The following is a 27,572-nucleotide window of genomic DNA, read 5'->3' as shown; positions in this document are numbered from 1 at the left end:
AACTGAGTGTGTGTGTGAGCGATTGTGCCCTGATAGACTGGCATCCTATGAAGGATGAACACTTCCTTGTGCTCCAAGTCTCCTGGGTTAGGCTTCAGGTTCCCTGTGACCCAGTAGGATATGGAGGTGACGGATGGATTATTTTAGTGCTGAGTCCTATTGGTTCCCACCTGCTTTCATCTTAATGATATTTGTTTATAGGATTTATATATATATATATATAGTTTATAACTTCATGATTTCTTGTAGTGATATTAGCTGTAAAACCAGACCTCATGTTGCAGAAGTGTGTTGCGTCTGACCTTTAGTAAGTGAGTAAGTACAATGTGTGTGTTGTCTAGCATCCTTTGAAAAACATGTTAAAAACTCCTTTACACGAGTGTGTGTGTGTGTGTGTGTGTGTGTGCTGGAAACTTCAGGAAAACCATCTCATCCTAAATGAGAGAGTAGACACTCATTAATTAATTTATATGAATTAGTCTTGAACTCTATAGGTTGCATTCTGAAATGCGCTGTGTGATATTGCTAATTTTAAACATGGCATGCTGGTTGTGTCAGTCACCATTTAATTCGATCTATTAGATTCTCTGGTTCGTTATGTTTGTACAAAGTAGGCGCTGCTCTATATAAAGGCTGCACAATTCTAAAGCGTTATTTTAATTCAGCTAAGTTGTAAGGTAATTTCATGAAGATAAAATCAATTAAATGCAAGAACCAATGTTAAAATAAGTAGTACTACATAGTTTAAAGATAGCAGTGAGATTAAGGCCTGTAATCTAATTTAAAGTTAAAGCAGATGGTGACTATGACTGGAGAGGAAAAAACAAAACATGTTTTCACACTAAACACATTTTTACAGCCCAGGACTTACACTGCATTTGCAAAACAGGCAGCTGATGAATAGTTCTCTTTCCTAAACTGTGTGTGTGTGTGTGTGTGTGTATGTATATATGTGTGTGTATGTGTGTATATGTGTGTGTGTGTGTGTGTGTATGTGTGTGTGTGTGTGTGTATGTGTGTGTGTGTGTGTGTATATATGTGTGTGTGTGTGTGTGTGTGTGTGTGTGTGTGTGTGTGTGTGTGTATGTATATGTGTGTGTATGTGTGTGCGTGTGTGTGTGTATGTATATGTGTGTGTGTATGTGTGTATATGTGTGTGTGTTTGTGTGTATATATGTGTTTGTGTGTGTGTACCTCGACTGGCTCTGTCCACGTGTTGCAAGTCATCAACAAATTTGAGAACATCAGGGAATTTCTCCTCACACACCTCAGCTAGGAAGTGAAGCAGCGTGGACATCTGATCAGCTGACTTGGTGTCTTTCAACTGATGAAGAGGGAAAAAAAAAATGGAACAAAGAGATTAAAAAAGTTAAATATTAAAACCTTCCCTTTTAAACACAATGGCATCTGTGGGACGACTTAAGTAACTTAAGTTACGTGGTTAAGGTTTCACGTATTCGCCGTCGTCTAAAAATTCCCTTTATGTGTTTCATGTCTGCGTCTCCAAGGTTGCCAGATTTCTCCGGAGCAGAGGTGTCTGGAGACTGGCTTTTTTAGTAGTGTGTACACTTATGCCTTTAAACTGCCTTCAAGGTCAGAATCATCCCTAACTGAGACACACTTATGTCTGTGTAGTGCTTAAGGCTGTAGTTTTTCAGCCTGAGGTCTGAATTCTGAAGTGTTCCAAATTTCAGTATTAAATTTAAACTGCACATCATTAACTTAACTTTTACCACGACTCCAGAAATGATCGTTTCTCATTAGACTCTTCAAACGGACATGAGTGTATAACCGGAGGTGCACTTTTCAAATACATGGTATATATGTGAAGAGGAACAAATGCACTTTAATTCGACAGAGGGGAAATATTTACATCTTGGCAATGAACACAGAATGTCAGGGAGATGGAACAAAGGCAAGAATATGAGAGAACGAGAAAGAGAAAGAGAGAGAGAGAGAATATCTTATATAAAGTCATCGCTGACAGCCTCCTTTTGTCTTTGACAAATTTGATAGCAGCCTCTGAAATTCCAGTCAGACAGAAAACAGGGTTTTTTTTCTCAATGTTAATTACGATTGGATAAAGAATTCTATGGATAGAGAACTTAGAGACGCTTCACTGGTGAATAAACAGAATGCAAACAGCATGTTATTAAAGTGTTGGTGGAAAGTTACAAAGCTCAGTAATAAGTTCTCTGATCTGTTGGAATTCTATATATTGGGGGGGGATAAAAATAAAAACTACTAAATAATTATTTTCTTAAAAAACACCAATAGAAAATTGAAAAAAAAAAGAGAGAGACTCCAAAGAAAAGCTTTTCTAATCGTTGTTTATTGGCTCCTAAAAGCTATAAAAGCTTTGTGCTTGCTCTCTCTCTCTCTCTCTCTCTATCATTCTCTCACTATCTCTCTCCTTCACTCACTCATTGCACTATTCTACCGTCCGCTCTAGTTCTTGACCTTGTGAGCAGCAAATTCGATCACCAAAAAGAAACAAGGTCAATGAAAAATGTTTCCTTATTATATAAAAAAAAAAAGTCAAGATGGAACTTGCAGGAAAATCTCAGATCCACCTTTGATGCCTAAACAAACACCAAACACGACACAAAGGAAATCGTGTCCCGTGTAAACGTTCCATGTAAAAACACAAGCAGAAGAAGAGAACATCAGGACGAGTCCTCGGGCGAGAAACTTGAAAAGCTGAGAACGACTCGATTCTTTGTTACTCTCCGCCTGTCTGGAATGACGCAGCTGTCGCTCTGCCTCTCTTTCTGCACTCGTTTCTCAGTTAAGACAAATCTCTCCATTACTTGAAAAAGTGCAGAGAAACTTAGGAGATAACTTAGCTGCATTTAAGGATCCTCCAATCTCTGGGCTCAAGGCAGAAAGGGAAGCAGTCAAGGAAAGCAGGAAGTGATAAAGGTGGAATTAAGAGGCCAGGAGTCGACTGATCGTGTCTCGGCCAATCAGAAGAGCCAGTGCGGTTTTCTATCATCACAGCTACAAGGTAGCAGATGTTCCTGTAGCAGTCCATCAACTTCTACTTCTAATAAAGTCCAGGCTATGAATGTGTTTGTCAGTGTGGGGCTCCTTTGTCAGGTGCTATAAGAGATTTGATGAGCTGAGAGGTATTTCATTCAGCATGAGAGAAGCCTGGCCTGGTTACTCAGCTGTAATGTGGTAATGGCCATTTAGAGAGGAGGCAAGAGCAGAAAATAAAGAGAGAGGAAAGTAGAAATAGTGAGGCAGAAAAGAAGGAAAGGAACTGCAGAATGAGCAGTGGGTTGCCATGGTTGCACAGAATAGACTGGACTCGTAATTAAATTCATCTTATTTCATTTCTGTTTTCCCAACACACGCTGCACCCCTGAAAAAAAAACAGAATAACAGACGTGATATTCTACTTAAAGAGCTGCAGAATAATGGTGCCTGCTACCTTCTGCTCACGTATAAAAAAATACGCCTCAAAGTGTGAAAAGGTAGGAGAGTAAAGGCAGGAGAGCAAGGTGAGTCAGTGGAAAGGGCAAGGCAACCTCCTACTCCAAAACATGCACAAAAAATCTTAAGTTACATAAAACCCCAAATAAAGCAAACACACAAAGTAATGGGTTGTTTAAAGCAGGATTTACTTCATTTACTTTAACTATTTGTTCTTTTTTTATTATTATTCATTCATTAAATTATTTGTTTTAAATAGGAGTGAGTGAGTAAGGAGTGCGAGTGAGGAGTGCGAGTGAGGAGTGCGAGTGAGTGAGTGAGTGAGTGAGTGAGTGAGTGAGTGAGTGAGTGAAAAATTGAGTGAATGATTGTGTAAGTGAAAGAGTGACAGAGGGAGTGAGTGAATAATTGAGTGAGTGAGTGAATAGGTTAAATAGGTTAGTAAGCAGGTCTGTAAGTTAATACAGATGTGTGTGTGTGTGTGTGTGTGTGTGTGTGTGTGTGTGTGTGTGTGTGTACAGCACTCACCTTGCAGAGGGAGCTGAGGTCGAAGCCGTAGCACAGGGCGTTGCGAGAGCCGGCGTTCATGTAGTTGCCCATGAGCAGCACAAGTTCCAGCAGCTTGCTGAAGGCTTTGCTCTTCCTCACATCCTCACACGCTGCACTCACCACCAACATGTCTGGCCTCAGGTGACTCACCTGTTCCTCAAACTGCAGCTTAAACAGGATGGAGTTCAGCCGCGGCCGCAGGCACTTTACAGAACCCATCTACAGACAGAGGAAGAGATGCGATGAAAACTAAAATAGAGCCGATTTAGATATTACGCTGACACTCTGGATCCTTGGCTGCTTTTGTGTAAGAGGGATTTCACCCGACTCTGAAGAGGGAGAAGATAAACTAAACAAAAAACCATTAGTGATAAGGAAAAGACTTCAGAAAATGCAGAGCTATGCAAGTCTTATGCATCCTAATTTTTAAAATGCATTCGATGAGAATTTTCAGAATTTTCAGTCAGAACAAAACCAGCTCAGATTTTCAGAAAAATGAAATGCATCAGAAAACAAGTTTCTATGTCAGTAAAGAAAGCGACATATAAGATGTGAGAGTGTTCAGCACAAATGACCTGCACCTGAGACTGCTGAGGCATCATACCAGTGGTCACAGCACGCAGTTAAACTCTAAACACTATGTGCATCATTCTTTACCGATCTTAAAGAAGGGTTTTTTTTATTCTAATTTCGAAACATTAAACTATGATTAAAGACATTACCTATTTGTTTTGTAGCAGCTCTTTTCAGGTGGCTAAGTCTTCTGCACAGTGCTGTACTGTATCTCAGACATGAGACCATGATACACCTCTACAGACATCACAAGTCGGTACTGACAAATAAAATACTGCATTAATATATTTCTTTTACCTAAGGTGCAGTTTTTCCCCCGTTCTTAGTGCTACGTATGAATGTATTACATAGTGACATTACTAATAAAGGAAGATTGTCTTGATAGTAGATAAATCTTAAATGATTAGGCTTTATAACAAGTTGTGAGTGTGATGTACATCAAGCACAGTTATAACGGTAACTACGAATCTGCTGTGAATTCTGGATAGCTGTAATAAGTGGAGCGTTAGTGCACTGTGTCGTTTCATGACTGATTGTTTTTCAGCATCATGAGGACCAAATGAGATGAGAAGGCAAGCCTCGTGTTGACACTCGGGCCGTAACGCTTTCTTGGATTGTTAAGCGAGCACGCTTCAAGGCAGTGAGGTTCCCACACATAATGAATATAAAAAAGAAAGATCACAATACATTATATGGGAAGTAAATTGACAAATGTGTCTTGGGAGTATTTTGTATGGTGATATGATATTCTGTCTCATAGCTAATATCGGTGTTAAGTCGTGTTTGCCGTAGGACTTCTGTGGTAATTATAATGGATTAACACAGGATAAGTGATTTCTGCAGGAATCTATTTTGTACTAGACAGACAGATGTTTGACCTTTATTACGAGCTCTCGTTGCGGTGTGTGTCGCGGTGCGAGCTGTGTTTAATCATGTGTAGGACCATCACATGACTATCACATAAGTAAAAAAAAAACTAAAATCCCTCAAAGTTCATCTGGGGCATCTGACCAGTCCTTAAGAAATGCTTAGTGCTAAATTATTGTGAGTGCATATATAATTAGATGTCCTACACATACACACACAGTGACCGTCCCGAACGCTGAGCTAAAGTGACGCACACCGCAGCACGGTGTTTTATAGCGCATCTCACAAAGACGTCCAAACCGAAAAGCCTTTATTCGGCGCTCGGAACAGAGAGACTCATTACATCTTTCTGTTTGTTCCCCTCCGACTCGGTCTGAAATTACTTTCAGAGTTTCGCAATTTACCTACTGCTTTTGGGCCTGGCATTTTAAAAGCTATTTATGTGACGAAGGCCAGGGTTTTTGTGTTGCTAGGCAATCATAATGGATGTTGGCAAGGATTTGATCTAGGCTCCTTCTGCTGAAGTTAATTGGTACGTGAGCGGCAGTGGGGGAGCAACCGGAGGGACGGACGGCAGAGCACAATAGGCAGCGTCGAATTACGGGCGTTACACAATTATGTTAAATTGGGAAATATTGCGTTCTAAAAGCGGAGGCTCCAGGGCACTGGCAATGATGTCAGAGCACCCTGTGGACACGGGCAGGGCGGCAGAAAATGTTCTCCGAGGCCATAATTATATATCTGGGCAAGTGTTGTGTGAGAGGTACACAAACTGCTGACAGACATTCAAAGAGCAGATGATATATTAAGGTTTTATTGGGGACCCAATAGCTTATTTCATTTTAAATTGCGTGTGCGTTTGTGTGAGCGAGAGAATGAATAATTGGGGATCGAGATGTAATTGATCACCAAAGAAAACAGATTGGCAAAAGTGCATCAGTGCACAGATAAGTAACTCAATAAAGAGGAGCGATTAATATGTCTAGAGTCATTGTCCACATGCAGAAATTACTGTCTTTACTGAATAACAAACATCCAAGCCACCGTACAGATATCGAGACAGACGTCGAGTAAACAGATCACGCAAATCAAATATACGATAATACAACAGAGTCTACTGAAGACGCAAACTGCAATATTCTTGTTATTAAAATTTGATCCTTTTCTAGGCAGATGAGAGGATGGGATGAGACAAGGGGAGGGTCGGAATGATCGGTGTTGCCGATTTTCACTGGGCTCTTAGCCTTATCGCGTGAGATGAAATGAGAACAATCACTCGACGCTGGTATTATTAAGGAGCAAAAACAAATTGACCTGCAGACCTGAGAGAAAAAACCTGCACCGTTGAATACAAACTTATGCAAGTGTTCGCACGTCCACAAATAATCGAGAACCCCTTTAAGTACAAAGGAGCATTTTATCATTGCACAGCGAAAGGGAACAAAGAGTGAAAGATGAACTAAAAGGAACTGGGGGCGAGAAAAAAACGTCTAATTTGTGTGAGTAAACATACTGAGAGAGTCCTGTGTTCACGTCATATGCGATCTAATCTGCCATGAAACGGACTGCAATTCAAAGCTCTTAGAATCATAAATATTTGAGCAGGATTAGCTTAAAAAAGTAGCAGTCTGCCTGCAAAGGCTGACATATAGAATTTTTCATAAGGGTGTCTCTGTGAAGATGAAAAGGAGGCCTGGTTTAGATAAAGTTCTGATGAAAATTGCAGTCGGAGTTAACGTCGTTCTGAATAAAGCTGCACTCGGGTTCAAAGTTGCGGCTAGTTTTCAGCCGTGTCTCATTAAACTGCATCCTCTGTGTTTAGTAAGTTAGTTCAGACAACAGCGCTGTGTTAAGTGTGTAAGATAAATGTTCACACAGGATGAGATGGTCAGAACAGAGATCCCCAGCCACAGAGATCTGATCCAGGTCCTAGGTTTGCTTGCTGTGTGAGCTATAGTTACGGAACAAGACGCAAGTTTATTCCAGGTCACAGACTGGGAAAGTGCTAAAGGCTCTCTAATGTTCTTGGTCTCAATTTGGACTGTTGTACATCATCTATCATTTAGGGTTGAGTCTTTAATTTCACTCAAGTTGAAGAGTTAGAGCTGTGTATTTTCTTTTCTGGAGTGTTATTGGGGTAATTATTTTGTTGGCAATAAATTACACAGAAAATTGTACAAACACAGCCAAAACATGCTTGTTAAGTGTTCTCTCTCTCTCGCTCGCTCTCTCTCTCGCTCGCTCTCTCTCTCTCACTCTCTCTCTCTCACACACACACACAAAAGCAAACAAACAAACACACAAACAGACAATAAGTGGCCTGATGCCATTTACTTCTCAACACATTTAGTACAAACAGCAGACATGTTCAGTGCTTGATAACATACTGTACTTGCTGTTCGATCTCGATAAAGAAATCTGGATCTCGACTTCTGAGGGGTTTCTGAGGCACTACATGGGTTCAAGTTATTAATAAACTAAACAAACACTTCACTCTTAATGGTTTCTGCATTTAAACTCTAAAGTCCTCTTACGCGAGTCGTCACCGTCCTCTTACGCGAGTCGTCACCATCCTCTTACGCGAGTCGTCACCGTCCTCTTACGCGAGTCGTCACCGTCCTCTTACTCGAGTCGTCACGTCCTCTTACTCGAGTCGTCACCGTCCTCTTATTCCAGTCGTCACGTCCTCTTAATCGAGTCGTCACCGTCCTCTTACTCGAGTCGTCACCGTCCTCTTACTCGAGTCGTCACCGTCCTCTTACTCGAGTCGTCTCCGTCCTCTTACTCGAGTCGTCTCCGTCCTCTTATTCGAGTCGTCACCGCCCTCTTATTCGAGTCGTCACCGCTCTCTTATTCGAGTCGTCACCGTCCTCTTTTACAGTCTTCATTAATCTTTAAACCAAACCCTGGGTTTACCAGATTGTGTTAGCACTCGTTTACCAGCAGAAAGAAAAAACAAAACAAAGATATGTTCATTTTTTAATCCATGAAAATGCTCGACAGAACACTGAATTATCTATCACTCCCCTCTCTCTCACACACACACACACACACACAGATTAGCGCTCTGAACCACTGAAGCGTACAGTGGACAGTAGAGCAGATGTGATTGACTAGTTGCCGCAATGTGGATTAAGTGGTATTTAAAGGCACCAAAATAAACAGGGCTGAACCTCTACATATGTTTGAGGGTTGTGGTGTATGCGACTGGGGCATGAGTTAAGTGGAACATGCAAGGTGCAATAATCAGCATTAAGTCACAGTCCCCCAGGCTTTCACAGTGACTTGTACAGATGTCGCACCTCATCCACGCTTCAACACACGAGTTTAACGAGAAGACGAGGCCTTAAGCTTAGAGCTTCTGTTTCACTTAGCAGCACTGATCACAGTACAGGTGACATATGCAGAGTCAAACAGTCCATGAGGTTCATTGGCATTATTTAAACCACTCAGTCCTTCTGTGCGCACAGGCAGCGGCTTTATTTATACTCTGCTAAAATAAAAAAATCTTGTTGACATGACCGCAAAAATAAATACCCTAAAATATCTCGCCCAAGTGTCTCAGTTACTCAGCGAGAGCCTTAGGGTGCTTTCACACCTGCCTTGTTTATTTCGGTTGAATCGTACCAGAGTTCGATTGCTCGTTTGGTGTGGTTCGTTTGGGCAGGTGAGAATGCACCAATCGAACTCTGGTGCGCACCAAAAGCGGACTAAACAAGCGTACCGAGACCTCCTGAGGTGGTCTCGGTACGCTGTCAAACGAACTCTGGTACGGTTCGTTTGTGGTGAGAACACGGTCCGAGATCGAATAGACCTAACTGCAAAAAGTATTGCGCATTTTGGACTAAACCAGCTGCCGTAGTGGGTCGTTGGCAATATTTTCGGAAGATGAGCATGTCACTGTTTCGCAAAAGTAATGCTCGCCGCCTCCTGAAGTGTCTTGCGATGCGTCTTCGCCGTTTGCAGTGCATTAAAATGATATTTTCAAGCCGCGTTTCAAGCCGCATCTGCGCTTCATTCTGAAAATTAAGACTTTGCATAGAATGCTGTATACAAGCGATGTAGTAGATTACAACCACGAACATAATTGCAGCGTGCAGTCGTCTCTCCATGGTGTACTGTATGCTGTAGTTTCCTGTATTTTCCTCTTTTTGTTTACTTCCGGAGTTTCGTTGGAATTTCCAGCACGTTTATTCTGACCAATCGAGAAGCAGTTTAGGAAATACGCTCAAAGACATGTGGCCAATGAGTGATGTGGATGTTATCACATGACTGCATTTTGGTTCGTTTCAACTGGTGCGGAACAGAACGATCAGTGTGGTGTGAAAAGGAACCAAAAACTGATAAAAAGCTACAATGTATCATTTTTTGCTTTTGGTCCGGACCAAATGAACCGAACTATAGATGTGAAAGCACCCTTAAACTTGACTCAAGGCTTCACTTGTTACTAACGGCACGTGAGAACATATTCCTTAGATGAATACATTAGTTTCATTTACTACATTTGAGCTTGTGAATAAAACTGTGATAAGTTTGGAGAAAACAAACTGAAATAATTCTTCTGATCCTATTAACATACCTGATCAGTTCTCCTTAAAAAGCAAGCAGCAGGAATCCTTTAGGGGTTTTATCGATTCTGGTCAAAGCAGAAGTGTGACATGTTCTAAGTGAAATAAACATGGAGGTACGCTAATACACCACAGGCTACACCTGCCTTTACAAAGGTTTTCTGTATTGAACCAACACGATGAATTTATTCTGGGAGATTTCAAAGCCGACTGCCGCATGATTCTGGAATTATCTCCGCAGGCGTTGAGAGACGTTTCCTGGAAGAATTCATGTGTTCATATATCATATATATCTGATAAACCTATCATGAGGCAAGCAGCATCAGTTAATATTAAGGTCAAAGATCAGACTGGGGAAGGGGAAGAAATCTGGGGTCGATTTGATCTTCAGCATGACGTTGCTGGTGCCCAAGAGGCTGTTTTAATGTTTCAGAGTTCACACTTTAGACTTTACACTAGAACCAAAACAACATAAAACACAAAGTATGCAGAGTTTCAGTAAGCGGACACACCTCGATAATGAGATCGACAGGAAGGTTACAGGAACTTAATCGCTCTTTACATCAGTTGTGAACAAAATATCATATCAATGTGCATTTTTAGAATCTGATCACTCGGTCGTTGAGCAAGTGTTTATTAGGGATGTCACAAACTAAGTGAATTGGGTTGTAAGGACTGCTTTAACTCCACTGTACAGTATAGCGACGATAAAAGAATCCTAAATCTTGAAATATTTCAGCTCCTTTTAAACTGAGCTTTCATTTCATTTCGAGTATTAAATCGAACGCTTTTGAGATAACGTCAATGGCGATGAATAAATGTTCTTAAATGCACATTTTGTTGTTGCGATCTTTTTACCTAGACTGAGCTGCATCGTGGGAGAAAATGTTTCTTAAAAGGATTATACAAACATGAAGTGATGTCTTTATTGCTGTTTTTATGTGTGAAGTATATATTGAAGTATTATTAGAGAAAAATGTGGAGTTTTAGTAACTGCCAAGGTTTCGACCGCATAGCTTACATTTTAAAATGGAAAACTATGATCAGAGAAACATCACTAACACTCACGTTGAGCGTAAATATACTGTATATATATAGATATACTCACCATAACCCCAAACTGTTCAGGTTCAGACAGATTGGTATACTCGTGTTTGTACTTGGCCAGTGCGTTCAAATGTTCTTGCTCAGGAAGCGTCTTCACCAGATTCTAGGGACAGGAAGCAGAAAAAATTAAAGAGTGATGCAAGGAAAGAAGCGAGAGGTGATATCGGCCAAATAATCTTTATTTACACTCAAACGCTACACACTGCCCTGGCGAGCTCCAAATCCAACAGTGAGGCTCTAAACACTAACCTCCTTTAACAGAACCTTTCCTTCAACCTTGTCTTTTAGCCCACATTACAAATGCAGCCCGTGCTCCTCTCAATTTATGTGTGCATTTGCCAAAGTAATTCCTCTCATTCCCCTTCATTCGCCCTCCAATAAGTTCATTAAAGAGCAGATAAATGGTTTATCATTATGCAGTCCACTCTCATTTAGCGAAAATAATCCCCACCCAATGCCATATATCAATATCTCCACAATAATCTGTCATCTAATGCAAAAGGAAATCCATATCTCCTGGCTGCTAATGTTGATAGCTGCAATATAAATTCACATTTAATAACCAGCCCATTGACGCAGGGCTCGACAGTGGGCTGTTTGTTTAATTTGTTCATGCCACACCACCAGGCCTTTACGTTCGGGTTTACGACTTCTAATATTTACCGACATGGCTATCTGAATTAAAACAACGCTGAAGCAAAACCGCGCATTACGACTTGCTCTCAAACTATTTACACAGCCTGATCCATCAACATATCCGATCAAAATATGCCGTCCCATCATTTTCCATCGGTAGCGTAAATAGTGTTTGTTAAATAAAGAAGGTTTCCGGCTCTTCTGTGTGAAATACGGATAGGACAGGAGCAAAAGTAAAGTCACGAGCAGAGCTGACTGTGGATATGACACAACACAGACTTGAGACAGAAGAATGTGAAAACTACACAATGAAATCTTCTGAACACAGAGCGAAGAACAGTGGTGTCCGAGTGTCTTTTTTCCCGTCGCTGTCTGTTACTGTGTCTCTAACAAGAGGAAGCTAACAAAGGGAATACAGAGCGGTGTCAGAAAGGCACGATGGCGAGACGAGGCTCTGAATACCAGCAACCCAGGCAGCACAAGCTGACTAAACTTCACTGTTTATTCATTTAATAAGCTTTATTTTATTTATTTTACAACGATGCTGTTGGAGATAGGATGTTTAACGACTGGATTCTTATCAAAATTTGTCTAATTACAGCAAAGCAACAACAGGTAACAAAAATAATGACTATAGCTTTTATGGGGGAAGCCGTGGCCTAATGGGCAGAGAGTCTGACTCGTAACCCGAAGGTTGTGGGTTCGAGTCTCGGGCCGGCCACGACTGAGATGCCCTTGAGCAAGGCCCCGAACCCCCCAACTGCTCCCCGGGCGCTACAGCATGAATGGCTGCCCACTGCTCCGGGTGTATGTTCACGGTGTGTGTGTGTGTGTTCACTTTGGATGAGTTAAAATGCAGAGAACGAATTCTGAGTATGGGTCGCCGTATGTCACGTCACTTTTTATGTAGAAATGAATTAGCTATAGTGTGTAGAATTTTGTAGCCTCTGATCGACATATGAGCATGTCAGGAGTAAGAATACTGTTCATTCGTGAAAGGAGATGATGTAGAAAAACAGTATTACCTTGCTAGATTATTAACATTTACAGCATTTCCTGAGCGATGTGCAAAAGTGCTTTTAAGTCTCTATCTATCTATCTATCTATCTATCTATCTATCTATCTATCTATCTATCTATCTATCTATCTATCTATCTATCTATCTACCACACTATCTAGTCACACTATCTATCACACAATCTATCTATATGAATGATCTGCAGCGTTTATCGCACACACAGAGTCACAGAGAACCTGGAGTGTATCCCAGGGGACCTGAGGATAGACTGACAGTTTCAGGTGGTTCCACTAAGCCACCGTGCTCCATGTTCAGTCAGTTAATATCCAACTTATAGTTTTTTTGTCTTGATTCATTTCAGTAGCTCCTTTTTTTAATCGAGAAACGGATCCAAATCATCTGGTTGCTAAACACACTTCTCTTCAGTTTAATGTTCAATCGATTGTCTGTTTTTTGGCCGCTACACAGCGACGCTGGGAACAGATTTAACCCCAAGCTCTAACGTCACCTTCCTCAGCATCAACGCCATGTGAGTGTAAAAGCACCGCGAGTCATCTGACGGATGAGAGCAGACACTGACACGGAGGATAAATACCACAGGATGGCCCACAATTACTTTATACATGTGACACTTCTCCAATCATTAACTGTAACTGGATATGTTACCTGGATCATAGGTTCTGTTAGCTGCTCCTCATCCATCTGCACAATCATCCTCCTGATCTCTTCATAAGGCAAACGGTAGGAGCCCAGGAAAATGGCTATGGGGGGGGAGGGAGAGAGAGAGAGAGAGAGAGAGAGAGAGAGAGAGAGAGAGGAAAGGGGGAGAGAGAGAGAGAGACAGGAAGGAGAGAGAGGGAGAGAGAGGAAGAGGGGGAGAGACAGAGAGGAAGGAAGAGAGAGGAAGGAGGAGAGAGAGACAGAGGGAGGGAGAGAGAGAGAGAGACAGAGAGGAAGGAGGAGAGAGAGAGACAGAGAGGAAGGAGGAGAGAGGAAGGAGGAGAGAGAGAGACAGAGAGGAAGGAGGAGAGAGAGATCATTAAACAGAAGGTTGAGCACATCCCTGTTTTTATTAGTCTTTGTTCAAAATGTGGATTTATATTAGATATTAAGTACAGAGAGAAGAGTTGTGTGACCTTTTCAGAACCAGAATGAGGAAAAACGCTTCAATTCTTTAACTTATTTAAATAAGTCAACATGACACACAACATGACACACAGCATGACACACAACTGCACAATCAACATGACTGACATCAGCAGCTTGTTTTATTTAAAGACCACGACTTATTTCCAGCCTTTCTAATGAAGATGGGCAGAAAACAGAAAACAATAAAATGCATATTTAATTGAGTAAAGTTCACCAATTTATTATTTTTCGGTTTCCACAGTAAATGCACGCTGCTGTCATTATTCACAGATGAACAGGTGCTGTTATTTAAATACTTAACTATTTATACTTCCTCAAAAAAAGCAAGAAAAAAAAGCAAGAAAATCTGATTTATGATCTGCATTTTGGGCATTCAGTGACTATAGCCTCTGTGTGTGTGTGTGTGTGTGTGTGTGTGTGTGTGTGTGTGTGTGTGTGTGTGTGTGTGTGTGTGTGTGTGTGTGTGTGTGTGTGTGTGTGTGTGTGTATGCGCATGTGTGTAAAGCCGAAGCTATAAATTTGGCAGTGTGTGTAAAGCAAAAAGATTAAAATAGAGATGGTATGTTTATGCCTGAGGACCTGCTGCTGTTCTGCACATCGGTTCCAAAGCAACGTCCACATAACAGAGCACCATCAATGCAGCCGCTGCCTTTCTTCGCATGCAGAGGAAGCACAATGAGCTCTTCTACACATCTATCGCTTTCTATAACTAAAGCATGAAGGGAATTGCGACGGTGTCTGAGCAGCTCTTTATCTTCCTGTTTCATGCACATGTATGAGCTACTGCGAGACTGATCTATGTGTAGGATCTGAAAGTAGCTCAGCCCGCTCACTGTTCTTTATTAAAGCAGGCGGAATAACTGGGAGGCGATGCTTAGCTTTTAATGACGATACAGCTTGAACGAGAGATTATAAAGCGTAAGGTTTGACTCTTGGTGGCGTTCAGACTGCCTCAATTATAGGATCCAGGTCACTTCCTCTATGTAATAAAGACTCGTGGAAGAGTGAGTGAATGGGAACTGAACTTTAGTCAAAGGCATTGGGTGTGTGTGTGTGTGTGTGTGTGTGTGTGTGTGTGTAGAGACAGAGGGACAGACGTCACCAGAGACAAACAGGTGCAAGGAGAAAAACGAAATAAAGGAATGTGTGTACGGAACAAACTAACATATGGTGCTGGGTATAACTTCAGGGACTTACAAATAATTACATAAGAGAGAGAGAGAGAGAGAGAGAGAGAAAGAGAGAGAGAGCGAGGAAAAGACAATGAATGGTTATGTCTTGTTCTTAGGATCTCTGCATGCATACAGCAGAAAAGAAGCAGCGCCTTGAGCAGCACTTTAGTCATGGGTGGACAAACGTATTAACTATTAGAAACTTGATAGCAGAGTGCTTCATTATACCGAGCTCTGCTATTATTCACGCTATCTCTGAACTGTCCTGGACCCACAGGCTTATGGTAGCATCTGGTTGGCAATTTGAAAAGCAAATTCCAGCGGTGTTATTCCCCATAACTCTGTTTAATACATCTGTAGCATATAGGCAACTGCTAAAAACAGGAAGTGTGCTAAGGCAACACTTTTACGCATCTGATCATCCATAGATCCACTAATGGGATTATTTTAAGTTGTATTTCCTTTTCCCTAGAAAGTAAAGTGTACTTTGGTAGAAACATTTTCAATGTCTCTTTATTAAACCCAGAAGAACAGCATGCACGGTATTTTCCAACCCTTAACTGCAGGGCCACATTTCCTTGTGAAAACCAGAGCATAAGAAGTTTTATTAAATGGAAGGAAGTGGTGTGTGAAATCAGGCTGAAAATAAAGTGATGAGAGAATGAAAGAGAATATAAAATGGCCAAAAGTGTGTGTAAATCTGTCTAACACACCCACGAGTGAGCTTTCACCAATCTGTTGCCACAAAGTCAGAAGCACTCGATTCTCTGTTGTGTTCAAATCCTGTCCCAACATGACAATGTCCCTGTGCACAAGGCACAGAGCTCCATGAAGACACAGTGTGTTAATGTCGGAGTAGAAGAAGTGGAGTGTCCTGCACAGAGCCCTGACTCTGACTCAACACCACTGAACACCTTTGTGATGAACTGGAACACCGACTGAACCCCAGAGCTGAACAGTGTCTGATCTCACTAATGATCTTGTAGCTGAATGAACACAAATCTGACATCTAGTGGAAAGTGTGGAGCTTCTTCTAACAAGATAAAGGACTAAAAATGGAATATGTGGCCATGCAAGTGTACTGTACAAGGAAATGTTCAGGGTTGCATACTCACACAGGTTCTGGGCGATCTTAGCATCCAGCACTTTTAGCTCTTTGATTCTCTTCTTAATGAATTTCTTCTCGTCGAGCTCCTCCTCACCTCGCTGGGCTGTGAAGACCCACACACGTTAGTAAGGGAGATACAGCTGACAAACACAAACAGATGATGAAAATTATATACTGTGCAAAAAGGGACAGATGGATGGTTGTCTTGAGCAGCTTCCACACAAACAGAATGCAACGATAACCAAAAGCAAGCAGTAACATTATGGAATAGAGATAACCGCTGGCATGAATACAATCTGATGTATAATTTGATTATAAGGTTGTCTGCTAAACAGCACAAATGTACAGAAAATAGGAACGGAGAAAGAAAAAAACACAGTACGGCATTTGATTACTCAGTAGAACGAAAAAACACACACACACCCACACAGATGCAGAGAGAATGAAAGCAACACGGTTCTTAATGTGAACTAATGAGAGATTTATTCTGAAACAACACAAACTCAGCAATGTAGTTAATTGCACCACTAGTCAATCAGAGTCTGTTCATCGTGGACACCGACAGCCAAAACAACACTGAATAATTAAAGAAAACGGTCGATTGGGAGATGTGTTCTACTTAATAATGACTCCTGGGGCTGACTGATGTGTTGACCTCCAGGGAGCAGATGATGACATCCTGTAAACATGGGGGTCTCTGTACAAGTGCTTACTGTGGCAAGGGGTCATGTCACAGAGGTGCATGGGGTAAGATACTGTATTCTCTCTCTCTCTCTCTCTGTAGGACGATGAGAGTGTTTGCCATGGTCACAGTGGGAGTGTAAGAGGATTGGTAATTGGCAGGACAGCCGTGGAGAATGAGATTAGAGACTAAAAGCTGTGAGCTGAAGGAGGTCAGCAATCACACACAGACACTGAATACACAAACACACATGCGCACACAAAGCATGCATGCACACACACACACAGCGCACAAATGTGCACTTGCACACACAGAGCATGCGCGCACACACGTACAAATTTATTTCTATAGCACTTTTAACTGACATTGTCTCAAAGCAGCTTTATAGAACATAAACATAATACAAAAGGTTAATATAAAGATTAATATTAGACTTAAATTTAAATGCGTTTGTATTTATGCGTCTAAGGAACAACTCCCTTAGGTGAAAGAAGAAGAAACCTTGAGAGGAACCAGACTCATATTGGAACCTCATCGTCAGTTTGGTGACACTGATTTTCTTGGAGTCCAATCTCTACAAACACGGACTGTCAGGATTTACACACATTTGTGGTTCAGTTGTACACTGACATGGAAATCAAAAGCTGAATTCAACCAACAATGAGACATTTTTTCTACTTTTTTTCTACATAAAAAAAGTGTCTTTGTGCTTTTGCCTTTATTTCACTTTGAGGCCTCGGTGGTTCTAGCGCCTTGTTCTATTTATTTAATAACGATCTTCACTGTTCTTTTAGCAGTTAATGGTTGACGGTATCCGTGTGAGTTCGCCCTATATGTTGTGTACCTTTACACCTTTCTTTTTTGCTCATATGCCTCTTTTCTGTGTTACCACTCAGACGTGTAGGGCTTTGAGTGCTCTAGTTAATGACTGCACTTCACATGTTTGTAGCTGATGCGTCGTTCTGGGTCAAGGCTGATATTCCTGTTCCTGAGTCTCTTTCATGGCCGAGCCTCTTTCAGGACTCTTCTTCCTCTATAATAAAGCCTCTGAGAAGATATGAAGTATTTTTTTTTTCCTTTTCCACACTCATGAGCAGATCTTCATATCTCTCTCTCTCATGCCTGGACAATGTTCTTTTAATTTGTTACTGTGCTGGGATTCTCCGATTTTTTTATTAATCCACATTTTCTCTCTCTTTTAATGTCCAAAAGAATCCTCGCATGGCATTCTGTGGGCTTTTACCTAAACCGGTATTGGGCACCGGCTGTAAAACAAGCAGATGCACTTCACTGTACAAGTCGGTGTTTTAAAATCAGGTTGGTCTGATAAAAGCTTTTTTTTTCCCATCTGATGTTTAAAAATAAAAACATCGGCACACGTTTAATCAGCACCTCTTAGTGAAGCGCTGGAGAACAGGAAACCGGATCAGGCCATATTTAGAGAAACTTTAATTATTCAGCGTGTCAGATTAAGAGAACAAAATGCGAGTCCCGAGAGGAAGTTGGGTAATTGTGAGCTAATAATTGTGGCTGGCTAGTGCTGGACTACAAGCCTAGAAATAAGATGTGTGAAACAATGTCTGAGTTGCTTCTAAAAGCTGTTGCTTTAGATCATAACTCTCCTCTTATCAGTCAAATGTAAGAGTTTATACTTTTGACCAAACTCTTCTCTTACAGTAACTACTTTGTCCTGGTCAAAGGATTCGGAGCGAGGAATACACCGTGTTCATCTCAGGACACTGCACACACATTCACACACACTGAAGGCAGGTAGTAGCAGGTCACCTACAGCCTTGTTTTTAGGAGGTGAGAGGAACCTGAAGAACCCAGAGGAAACAGTATCAGGAAAGGTATCGGTGAGAAGACCAAAAGAAACCCTACACAGACAATAACCAGAGCTCCTTGAGATGTGAACACTGTACACAGACCTCCCTTTATACACTTTGAGGAAAAGGAAGCAAAGGATTCACTAGGATCCAATACTGAGGTGGTAAATGTGTTTTAGGAGAGAGAGAGTTAGAGCTCCTGATTTCTGTCCTCTGTCCTGACCAATCGCTGTGGAGCTGGATGGACCTTCAACTTAAAAAAGAAAGAAAGAGAGTGAGTGAGTGAGAAAGAGTGTGAGAGTGAATGTGAGAGAGAGAGAAAGTGAGTGTGTGCGTGTGAGAGAGAGAGTGAGAAAGTGAGAGAGCATGAGAGAGCGCGTGTGAGTGAGAGTGAGAGACAGAGAGAGAGAGTGAGAGACAGTGAGTATGATCATGAGAGAGAGAGAGTGTGAGCATGAGAGAGAGAGAGAGAAAGAGACAGTGTGAGCATGAGAGAGATAGAGAGAGAAAAAGAGACAGAGACAGTGTGAGCATGAGAGAGATAGAGAGATAGAAAGAGAGAGAGTGTGAGATAGAAAGAGAGAGAGTGTGAGAGAAAAAGAGAGTGTGTGAGAGAGTGAGAGACATTTATTACATATTATTATTATTGATTATTAACTCTTTCACATGAAGCAGAAGAAAGAGACATGTCCTGTATAGACGTCCTGTACCACAGTCTGAAATCTCGGCCATGAGAAAATAAAAGCCTTAATGATCTAATTGCAGTCATTTGGCCTGATGGCAGAATATTATTAAGAATTCATGTTCTCAGTGTAACTGGAACAAATTGGCTGATTTGGGCTATATATAGCGAGCAAAAGGTACAGACCTCATCTTTATCTCTTACACACACACACACACACACACACACACACTCTGAGTCTTTTATCACTGAGGCAATAGAGGCTCAGATGAAGCTGGGCTTCTTGTTAAGCAGCTCCATATATCACTAAGAGAAAAGAAGATGGTAAATTAAATATTTTAAATGATCTTCAGTCCTTACTGTTCTTAAACACTTATAAAACTGTTCTTAAACACTTATAAAATGCAATGAAATCATAAACTGTTCAATGTTTTACAGAAGAACACATAATACTGCACCCTGTGTGTGTGTGTGTGTGTGTGTGTGTGTGTGTGTGTGTGTGTGTGTGTGTGTGTGTGTGTGTGTGTTTGATGTTTTTGTTGGTGCACTGTGTATAATGAACGTGTCTATCAGTAGTCATGATGAAAATATCAATGCTGCAAATCTTAATCTTGCCAGTTACGTGCTCGCACACAGACACACACACACACACACACACACACACACACACACACACACACACACACACACACACACACACACACACACAGGGTGCAGTATTATTGATACTGTATCAAAACCCTCACGTTATGTGTAATGCGCTGTGGGAAACTGCTTGTGTGAAAATCTGATGCTGCAAAAAATATATGGTATGTACATCACACACACACCCACGAACACCCCCCCCCAAACACACACACACGTGCATACACAGACAACACTGTTGTAAAACTAAGAGCACGAATGATTTGTATGTAAAATAATGAAAGTGTTCATATGTACAGTATGTAAACTTTGGGGACACTTTGTATAAGCACTTAATGATAATCGATTGATTGACTTCTACTGCATCATTAATGGGCTGGAGCATGAGGAGTGTGTATACGGTTCTACGACACACACGTCGTAATGAATAGACACAATCAGAAGCAAAGCCCTCAAATTACACTCTAAGTGCAAAAGTATGTGTACACCTGTCCATCACACCTCGACACATTCAGTGAGTTTAACTAGAGACGTTGTCACAGAGCAGCTTCACAGAAACCCAGATATAATTTAGCCCTAATGAGCGAGTTAGAGGCGACAAAGGAGAGGAAAAGCTGACATGGGGACGAACCCTCGGGTGGAAGCAGACACACAAAGGAAGCCATAGTGTGTGATTATAAATAATTTCCCTTCTATAACTCACTACTACAGACCAGCAGATCTAATACTGAATAATTCATGTAAACTAACACTGATATTATTTCTGTTGATGGACAGAACAAGCCTGTTACCTGTGTTTCATTATTTCATTCAAATTAGTTTCAAGCGATCACTGAGTACCTGAGGAAAAAAAGAAACCTGAGCTATCGTGCATTCCTGAAAACTAAAGCCAAAAATATTAAACAGAAGTGAGTCGCATTGCTCAGAGATGGGAAGTAATTAAGCACACAATGTGGGTGGTAATTAGTAAAACATCCACTGATACACAGCACGATGCCTATCAGCTAATTAAATCTCAACCTCCAGCATCTCCATCTCCCTCCCTCTCTCTGGCTGTTCATTATGCAGCTGCACTGATTGGCCCCAGAGAAGGTGAGGGTTCATTGGTTAATCAGTCAGGTGAGTACAGGTGCGGCTCATATCGCAACTCTGCATCGCAACAGAGATGTAGCGCATAGCAGCTAACGTGGTGAACACAGCTGCTCACAACTGTATCGGTGGCACAAGACACACACACACACGAGAATCTGTTCTATAAGGCACTGTAAAAGAGAAGTTGTTTATAACCTCCATAAACAAAGACTACGTTGTCTTTACGGTATTTGTTTCAGCCATTTTGTAGCACTGATAAATACAGGGGTGAACTCGCACTGTGTGAACTAAAAGGTGTAACAAAAGGCTTTGTTAATGTGGCACACTAAACTCAAGTGGTGTGTGTTCATATAAATACATATACATAACACACACATATACACACACACAGGGTGCAGTATTATTGATACTGTATCAAAACCCTCACGTTATGTGTAATGCGCTGTGGGAAACTGCTTGTGTGAAAATCTGATGCTGCAAAAAATATATGTATTTGGATTTGGGCGGAAGGCATTCGTAGCAGCGCGTGCGATACGATACGTTGGGCTCCTGCCTTGTGACCTACTGAGATGCATTCAGTGTTAGAGTATGGATTTTATTAGTCAATGTAGCCATCAACAACCTACGGTAACATTGTTTGTGTGTGCAGACGTCAGACAGAATGTTGGTGAGTACGACACCATATGATACTTCAATACACGTTTGAGACTTAGCTTTAACAAGTGGAATTTTTATAGCAGATTATTTACTGAACAAACTTTCTATTAGATAGAACTTTCTATTTCGCATTAGACAAATTTATTTTAATTTGTTAAATTATTAATACATTACACTACACTACCCCATACTGATCACCAGACAGACAGACAGGTAGACAGACAGACAGAGACAGATAGATAGATGGACGGACAGACAGACAGACAGATAGATAGATGATAGACGGACGGACGGACAGACAGACAGATAGATGATAGACGGACGGACGGACAGACAGACAGACAGATATATAGATAGATGATAGACGGACGGACGGACAGACAGACAGATAGATAGATGATAGACGGACAGACAGATAGATGATAGACAGACAGACAGAAAGATAGATAGATAGATAGATAGACAGACAGACAAACATATAGATGAAAGACAGACAGACAAATGGATAGATGGATGACAGACAGACAGACAGACAGACAGACAGACAGACAAACGGATAGATGGATGACAGACAGACGGGTAGATGACAGACAGACAGACAAACAAACGGATAGATGGATGACAGACAGACGGACAGATAGACAGACAGACAGACAGACAGACAGACAGACAGACAGATAGATAGATAGATAGATAGATAGATAGATAGATAGATGGATAGATAGATAGACAGACAAACAGACGGATAGATGGATGACAGACAGACAGATAGATGGATGACAGACAGACAGACAGACAGACAGACAGACAGACAGACAGATAATCAAGTACAGTATGTCAACACAAGTGAATTTAAGTTTTCTCTCAAGTTCACTAAAGAGAAATAAACACGGGGCAAAGAGATTAATCATTAAACTTCCTCTGAATGCTGATTCATTAACGTCACCTCTCAGGCACAATGGAACAAAAGCCCTCCCAGATCTGAGGCCTAACATCTACCATACATGGTCCAGTAAGAAACCCTGTAATTACACAACAAACGCACTATTAATTACCCAGTAGAGCAGTAAGTGGCACGCTCCTGATTTTGAAAAAGAAGCACTTTATGTAGTTTTGGCTCTCACTGTCTCTAGATGATACATGTGTAGACATCCAGCCTGTCGGAGCTCTACTAAAGGGAATGGAAGATGAAATAAACATTGATTGAAAGAGAATGACTGATGGGCTACAGAACAGGCCAACAGCAGGACTGCCTCTAGTCTTTCAACAGCATGATCAAGAGACATTTAATCACACCACAACATTAACACAACTTAAACATTGACAAGGAAATAAAACTCTCAGCCGTCACACACTACATAAAGCAATATCTTACAGCCTGCAAACGTCTGGAAGAAAGAGAGAAGAACTTTAAAAAATGGGAGCAATGTTGGAAATGCATATCTTACACACACACACACACACACACACACACACACACACACACACACACACACACACACACAGACACACAATCCAACACACACACACAGTCAGACACTCAGACACACACAATCAGACACACACACAGTCAGACACTCAGACACAGACACACATACACACACAATCAGATACATACACACAGTTAGACACACAATCAGACATTCAGACACAGACACAAACAGTCAGACACTCAGACACAGACACACATACACACACAATCAGATACATACACACAGTTAGACACACAGTCAGACATTCAGACACAGACACACATACACACACAATCAGATACATACACACAGTTAGACACACAGTCAGACATTCAGACACAGACACAAACAGTCAGACACTCAGACAGACACAAAGACACAATCAGACACACACACAGTTAGACACAGTCAGACACACACAGACACAAACAGTCAGACATACACAGTTAGACACTCAGACAGACACACAAACACACACAATCAGACACACACAGTTAGACACACAATCAGACATTCAGACAGACACACACATACACACACTCAGACAGACACACACACACAATCAGACACCCAGACAGACACACACGCACAAATACACACACTCAGACAGACACACAGTCAGACACACACAGACACACAGTCAGACACACACAGTTAAACACTCAGACACACACAGTCAGACACACACACTCTTTGAAACGCTGCACACTCATTTTCACACAAGTTCAGATGAACATACCGAGATTCCACACAAGAGGATTACACAGGCCGAGTTAAAGACCATTAGACAAGATTTAACACAGATTTACAATAACCACAATTCAAAGCTGTAGAATGAATCGTTGCAAATATAATAAGTAATAAACTGCATTATTTATTCAGTGGTGGTTTTAGACATCCCACTCACCCTGGGTCATGGGGTCACCCAATCATCACAGTAATGCCTTTACTTTAAAACTTTTAAAGCCTTTTTTCCCCCAATATGTTTAGAAAGTATTCAAGATTAGTTTTTCTAAATTACTCTCGCTGATTAAACTGGATTTAAACAGATTTATTAGTATGATATGGAAGCCAAGACTAAGTGACCTATAAGTGACTGATCTGGAACATCTCTAGCTGCAGCGTGCCGTATCCTCCCCAGTGTGCCTTCGCCGTCCATCTGATTCCTCTCTCACACGCCTCCCACTTTTCCACCCAGGCGTCAGAGCAGACACACTGGTCCGTTCCTTCTGACAGTCGTTATTGAGATGTTCTGCTTTAAATAAAAAGTGGGTTTCCGCGCTGAGGGTATGTAGAGTTCGAGCTCCATGATGGTCTTTTATTTCTTGAGTTTTCGTGTCAAAACTCTCTTTTCTCCTCAATTAATCCGATCTCATTCGCTTTGTCTGTATTTCAACCTTCAGAGTTTGGCCTGTTAAGAGGTTTTTTTACGCTGAAAAATGACGAATATTTGAATTGACACAAACTAAGCCTTATTTTTTCCTTTACTTGTCATTTCAGGGACACAAATGAAATGAGTTTTAATTGATCAGTAATTAGCATTTGACAAACTGTTTCATTTCTCCAAGCAATGGTTGCTCTAAAGCATCAGACTGACATTGTTTTAGATTGAAGATAGAAATCAAATATAATTTTTGGTACAAACTTTCTTGTCCTTTAGTCATCTTGCAACAGTCTTTAAATCGAAGGAGCCTTTTCCGAACTCTACATGTTCCTTTTGCTTTCAGTCTGTACTGAGATGACGACGGAAGGGGACAAAAAAAAAAAAAAAAAAAAGAGAGAGAGAGAGAGAGAGAGAGAGAGAGAGACTGAACCATAAGTGGAAGAAGCAGCAGAGAAGAAGGAAATGTAATGGATGTGGGAAATCAACACACACAAACAAGTCTGTGTTGTTAGGAGAGTGTTGTGAAATATATACATGTCAATCTGAACACATCGTGGGACGAGTTACACGTATAAAATATAGCAACAGAAATAAAACACAGGGAGTTTGAAAACCAAAGGGAAAGACTACAAGGATGAACGTCTAGAAGATATGCTCTAAAGAAGAAAGAGAAAATTACATAAATTATTTTACACCAATTACATTAGAATAAACAGACGCAGCTTTTTTTTTTTTAAATTCTGTTCTTATTTCCATGTGCTAGCATTATACAGCTACATACATGAAGTGAAATGCAGAATGCAGAACTCCACATGTGTACAAGAAATAAAGTTATATACACAATTTCCTACTTCCTGTATATCTTTAGTGTTGGATGTCTCATCCGATCTGCGATAATTTTATTCGCAAACTTTAACTAACTTTTTCTAGTTTGTCTAAAGTGATGATGTGTTTTCTGATTTTTATTTTTTGTCCATCAGACATCTAGTAATCTAACAGCTAAAGCTGCACGTCAGCCGAGTTCTTACTACCAGGATCACTAAGGTACGGAACAAAAGTGTTAAAAGCATCTGTATTGGGTTGTACTGAAACTGTACTGTATTTCTCATTCATGAATCGTCCTGTAACCGGACGGACGGACGGACGGACAGACAGAGAGACGGATAGACAGACAGGCAGACAGACAGGCAGATAGACGAGTGCCACTGGACACCCGAGTGAAGATGGTGAGATGTGTACATTAGGGAAAAAATATACAACATTAAAGCAAGTGATTAAAGACATTAGTACATAAAACATAAGATTATTTAATTTATTTCTAGACGTAATTTCAGACTAATCTAAACTAATAATGTGGACTAATTTCAAACTTAAATCTTTTGCGCTGTGAAACTAAAGGATAAGAGTAAAAGAATATATTTTGCTTTCTAACACACACATTTTTAACAGGTTTTGCATATAGGCTTTAATTATGGGGAGATACTTCTGCCATACTACATCTTCTGGGGCAGTGAAAGTGACTCAGAGTTTAGAAAGCTGTGTACGAAAATGGACTTGCAAATAACAATGAGTCACTAGTTTCAAAATATAGCGTTCTCGAGCACAGCCATCTTCAGATTTGACCCCTAGCCCTCTAATGTGTGAAGGAGTTTTATTCAGAACAAATGGGAAGGAAATCAGCCAGGCAAAGCACATTTGTATGGATGGATGGATGTGATGTGGATAGTTGAATGAATAGAAGGATGGATGTGATGTGGATGGTTGAATGGATGGATGTGATGTAGATGGATGGATGGATGTGATGTGGATGGATATGATGTGGATGGTTGAATGGATGGATGGATGGATAGAAGGATGGATGTGATGTGGATGGTTGAATGGATGGATGGATGTGATGTGAATGGTTGAATGGATGGATGGATGGATGGATGGATGGATGGATGTGATGTGGATGGTTGAATGGATAAATGTGCATGTGTTAATTGGATGGGTCTGATGTGTATGTACTGTAAGTACAGTTGGTCCATATATATATGGACACAGGCACAATTTTTTTTTTAGGTATTTACCAAAACATATTAAAGCTATAGTTGTTCCTTCATTATCTCTTCACCAGTTAAACAGGTAAAAGGTCTGGAGTTTATCCTAAGTGTGGTATTTGCACTTGGAATCTGTTGCTGTGGACCTACATCATGCGTTCAAAGGAGCTCTCTATTGAGTCAAACAGGCCAACGTTAGGCTTCAAAAACAAAACACATCCATCAGAGAGATAGCAGGAACATTAGGAGTGGCCTGAGCAACAGTTTGGTACATTCTAAAAAAAAAAAAAAGAATGCAATGGTGAGCTGAGCTACATAAAAAGGCCTGGCCGTCCACGGAAGACAGTAGAAGATGATCCTCTCCATGATAAAGCAAAACCCATTCACAACATCCATCCAGCCAAGTGAAGGACACTCTCCAGGAGGTAGGCGTGTCATCGTCAAAGTCTACGATCAGGAGAAGACTTCACGAGAGCAAATACAGAGGGTTCACCACAAGGTGCAAACCATTCATTACCCTCAAGAATAGAAAGGCCAGGAAAAAAAATCCTGACCAGTTTTGGAAAAGCGTTCTTTGGACAGATGAAACTAAGCTCAACCAGAATCTTTACCAGAATGACTGGAAGAGAAAAGTATGGAGAAGGCTTGGAACAGCTCAAGCTCCGAAGCATACAAGGTCATCTGTAAAACATAGTGGAGGCAGTGTAATGGCATGGGCATGCATGGCTTCCACTGGGTCACTGGGGTTTATTGATGATGTGACAGAAGACAGAAGCAGCCGGATGAAGTCTGAAGTGTAATGGAATATACAAAAGCAACCCAGGAGTTTTTTAAGGAAATGAAATGGAATATTCTGCAATGGCTGAGTCAATCACCTGAAGGAAACCCAAGTCTCTGGTAATGTCCAT

The 27,572-nt window shown here is 41.0% G+C and overlaps 1 protein-coding gene across 2 annotated transcripts in view; it reads right to left on the bottom strand.

The window, feature by feature from the left end:
• diaph3 (diaphanous-related formin 3) overlaps window positions 1-27,572 on the bottom strand; it is a 287,316-nt gene that overhangs the window by 104,065 nt on the left and 155,679 nt on the right. For both annotated transcript variants that reach the window (XM_047808135.1, XM_047808138.1), the window contains exons 21-25: window positions 16,193-16,288; window positions 13,423-13,517; window positions 11,104-11,205; window positions 3,967-4,206; window positions 1,195-1,324 (exon numbers count right to left, since the gene is read on the bottom strand). In XM_047808135.1, coding sequence (XP_047664091.1) covers window positions 1,195-1,324; window positions 3,967-4,206; window positions 11,104-11,205; window positions 13,423-13,517; window positions 16,193-16,288 — 663 coding nt within the window. The remainder of the gene's footprint in view (window positions 1-1,194; window positions 1,325-3,966; window positions 4,207-11,103; window positions 11,206-13,422; window positions 13,518-16,192; window positions 16,289-27,572) is intronic.

Source organism: Tachysurus fulvidraco, chromosome 2, assembly GCF_022655615.1.
Source record: "Tachysurus fulvidraco isolate hzauxx_2018 chromosome 2, HZAU_PFXX_2.0, whole genome shotgun sequence".
Lineage (NCBI taxonomy): Eukaryota > Metazoa > Chordata > Actinopteri > Siluriformes > Bagridae > Tachysurus > Tachysurus fulvidraco.
This window is presented reverse-complemented; position numbering and strand designations above follow the sequence as displayed.